Source organism: Myotis brandtii, unplaced genomic scaffold, assembly GCF_000412655.1.
Source record: "Myotis brandtii unplaced genomic scaffold, ASM41265v1 scaffold915, whole genome shotgun sequence".
Lineage (NCBI taxonomy): Eukaryota > Metazoa > Chordata > Mammalia > Chiroptera > Vespertilionidae > Myotis > Myotis brandtii.
The window spans coordinates 1,423,264-1,426,215 of record NW_005371769.1 but is presented as its reverse complement, the minus strand read 5'-3'; the positions used below and the strand labels follow the sequence as shown (position 1 = coordinate 1,426,215).

At 62.6% G+C, this 2,952-nt stretch overlaps 1 protein-coding gene across 1 annotated transcript in view; it reads right to left on the bottom strand.

Moving 5' to 3' along the window:
- LAMA5 (laminin, alpha 5) overlaps nucleotides 1-2,952 on the bottom strand; it is a 43,850-nt gene that overhangs the window by 17,772 nt on the left and 23,126 nt on the right. Inside the window, 6 exon segments of the mRNA XM_014532774.1 lie at nucleotides 2-218; nucleotides 220-330; nucleotides 412-509; nucleotides 2,163-2,271; nucleotides 2,345-2,505; nucleotides 2,914-2,952. The exon segment at nucleotides 2,914-2,952 is cut by the window's right edge and continues 1 nt beyond it. Of these exon segments, the coding sequence (XP_014388260.1) occupies nucleotides 2-218; nucleotides 220-330; nucleotides 412-509; nucleotides 2,163-2,271; nucleotides 2,345-2,505; nucleotides 2,914-2,952 (735 nt within the window).

Here is a 2,952-nt window from a genome sequence, read left to right as displayed (position 1 = left end):
GCCAGATGCGGCCCCCGTTCACAAGGACCTCCACGGCGAAGGTGGGGTGGGCGGGCTGGTAGCCGTGCAGCAGGAAGGCGTAGCGGCCCAGGGCGGGCACGTGGGTGGTGAAGACCACCGTCCCCTGCAGGGACAGGCTCCGTGAGTGGGAAGGTGTGTGGACACGGGTTCCCCTGCACATCCCACCTCGCCCACACCCGTCTGCGGGCCTGGGTCCTCACCTCCTGCGAGTGGGTCAGTGGGAGGCCGGGCGGCAATGGCAACACCAGGCAGTCCCTGAGGATGGTGGGCTGGGGCGGCTTCGGGAAGCGGGAGGGCAGGCAGGCGGCACTGGGAGGGGCACGGGGATGAGTGCCGGCCTGGCCAGTGTGCCCAGCCCTCCCGCCGCTCAGCCCCTCCCAGCCCCACTACCTGCTGGGGCTGAAGGCCCCGTGGCTGCTAACACAGCGGACCCGGGGCTCCACAAACTCCAAACTGAACGTCTCCATGGGCACCAGGGTGATACTGTGCTGTGGGCAGAGGGCCAGGCGTGGACGTGGGTACGCAGGTGGAGTCTGTCCACACTGGTGTCCGACCTGAGTCCTGCTCTTGACACCAAGTCCCTGCCTGGCTCCGCCAGCTCCTCCTCTGGCTGCACAACCTCAGCCCTTGAGTGCAGCTTCTGGGCCTGGGCACCTCCCAGTGGTCCCCAAGGCCGGTCCTCTCCGCCAGCCACCCCACTGCCACCTGCAGGTTGACCGCCTGCCCCCCAACTCCCGGGATGGGTTTACGGCGGGCATTTCTGCCCAGTGCCGCCCACTGCGATCGGAAGTGCAAGTGAGACAAATGTGACCAAGCAGATGCATCGCAGCACGGGCAGGAACGCTGCGTGGCCACGGCAACGCACGCGTCAGCCCCCACAGGGTCAGCGGAAGGGCGCCCTGTGATTGTCACAGAAAGTCCCTGAACAGGCAGAGGAAGGGTGCTGCCCGTTGGGGGGGTGGCTGCCCTGGGCGCTCTCCCTTGTGCATGGAAAGCTGGACACACCCCAGTCCACGACCACCAGGCCGGGCAACGCATGGGGTCCCAGCCGACAGCCCAGGAGCAGCCGCAGTGGTCCCTGCCGTTAGCACGGCAAACACGGCTCCACAAAGAGGGACGAGCAACCCTGCCACGGCCACAGGCCGCCCTTCGCATGGCCAGGCTTTCGTTGGTATTGGACGCTTATATAAAAACGGTGCACCTATCGCTCTGAAAACGTCCTAAAGGCCTAGGGAAGTGGATGCAACAGACCGTATGATACTTCGCAGAGGGCAAACGCCATCGTGTCTGGCCTTGTGTTGAATAAACCCTGACGCTTGGTTCTGGCTCCAAAACAGTGATGGGGGTTGCAGTGTTCTGTGATGACGGCTCAGTCACAACGGCTGGGTCAGCGCTGTGAGGCCCTGGGTCAGCCCTGCCACCATGCTGCTGGGTGTCAAGCTTCAGGACCCCGTCACAGACTCTTCCCAACCCCAGGGAGGGGCCCTGTTCACACGGGGATCTGCTTTGGTAAATTACACCGGAAAATGGACTTTTATGAAGATCACCTTTCTTTCCTCTCCTACTCCACTGCATCGTACTTCCTTATGTGGCCATGGTGCTATTAGTAAATAAATAGACATGTTATGCCCCCAGGAAAAAAACCCTGCAGGTGAGAGGGTTCTGGAAGAAGAGAGACAGGGCACGAGCTAACGGCGGCACTGGTGACGGGCACCTGGGCTCATTACATTCTCCTACTTTCTTTGATGTTGTTAATCCTCACCTGAGGATAATTTTTCCATTGATTTTTAGAGAGAGTGGAATGGAGGGAGGGAGGAGGAGAGAGAAAGACAGAGAGAGAAAGAGAGAGAGAGAGAGAGAGAGAGAGAGAGAAGGGAGAGAGAGGAACATAGATGTGAGAGACACGTCGACTGGTTGCTTCCTGCACGCACCCAACCGGGACTAAGGATTGAACCTACAACCCAAGTACATGCCCTTGACCAGCAATCAAACCCGAGGCCCTTGGGTGTGCAGGCTGGCGCTCTAACCACTGAGCCACAGGCCAGGGCTCTTCTCTCCACCCTTTATGCGGGTTTAAGATCTTCTGAGAGAGCTGCCACCATGGAGGTCCTGGGCCATGAGGTGAGGTGTCAGGGCCTTACCAGGAAGAAGTGTGCCTGCTGGGCCGTGAGCCGGACGCTGGCCTCTGTGCCCAGGTGGAAGGCCACCAGGTGGTGCTGCTCGTCCAGAGCGGTGCCCCGGCAGAGGGTGCTGGGGTGAGGTAGGGGCAGTCAGCAGGTGAGCAGCCCTGGGGCCCACATCCTCCCGCCTGCTCCCTGAGTACCTGTACAGGCAGGGGAGCAGAGTGAGCGCCCCCTGCTGGGGGAGATGCTGGGGCGTGTGCACGGCCACACCCACCTCCTGGTGGGCCTCCTCGTTGGCGTACTCCACCACCAGGGCATAGCGGCCTGGCCTCGGTACCGCCACCTGCAGCTGGACGTCCACCTGGGGGGGCAAGGCAATCAGAGGCCTGCCCAGCCCCCACCTGGAGAACAGGACCCCACATGCTCCCTGGGACACGTCCTTTCTACCCTTGCTGCCTGGGTCCCCCCCACCCAGCACTGCAGTCACTAGGCCCTCTGCCCTCTGCTCACTCTGGCCTCCCTGTCCCCCCAGCCTCATCTCTGCAGAGCACAGTGCCCAGAGGTCTAGCCTGAGCCTTGAGACTGAACCCACCACCCGCCACGTCCTCACAATGAGCCCAAGGGCTGGGGCCCAATACAGATGAGGCCCTGAGGGTGTCCTGCACCTGTGTCCTCTCACTGCAACATGGACCCCGTCCCCCAGGCCAAGGGTACCCTTCCCCACAGGCCTCGGCCCCGCCTGCCCACCGTGGGGTCCCGGGACACGCACGTCGTTGCCCTGGCAGACAGCCAGCAGTGGGTGCGAGGG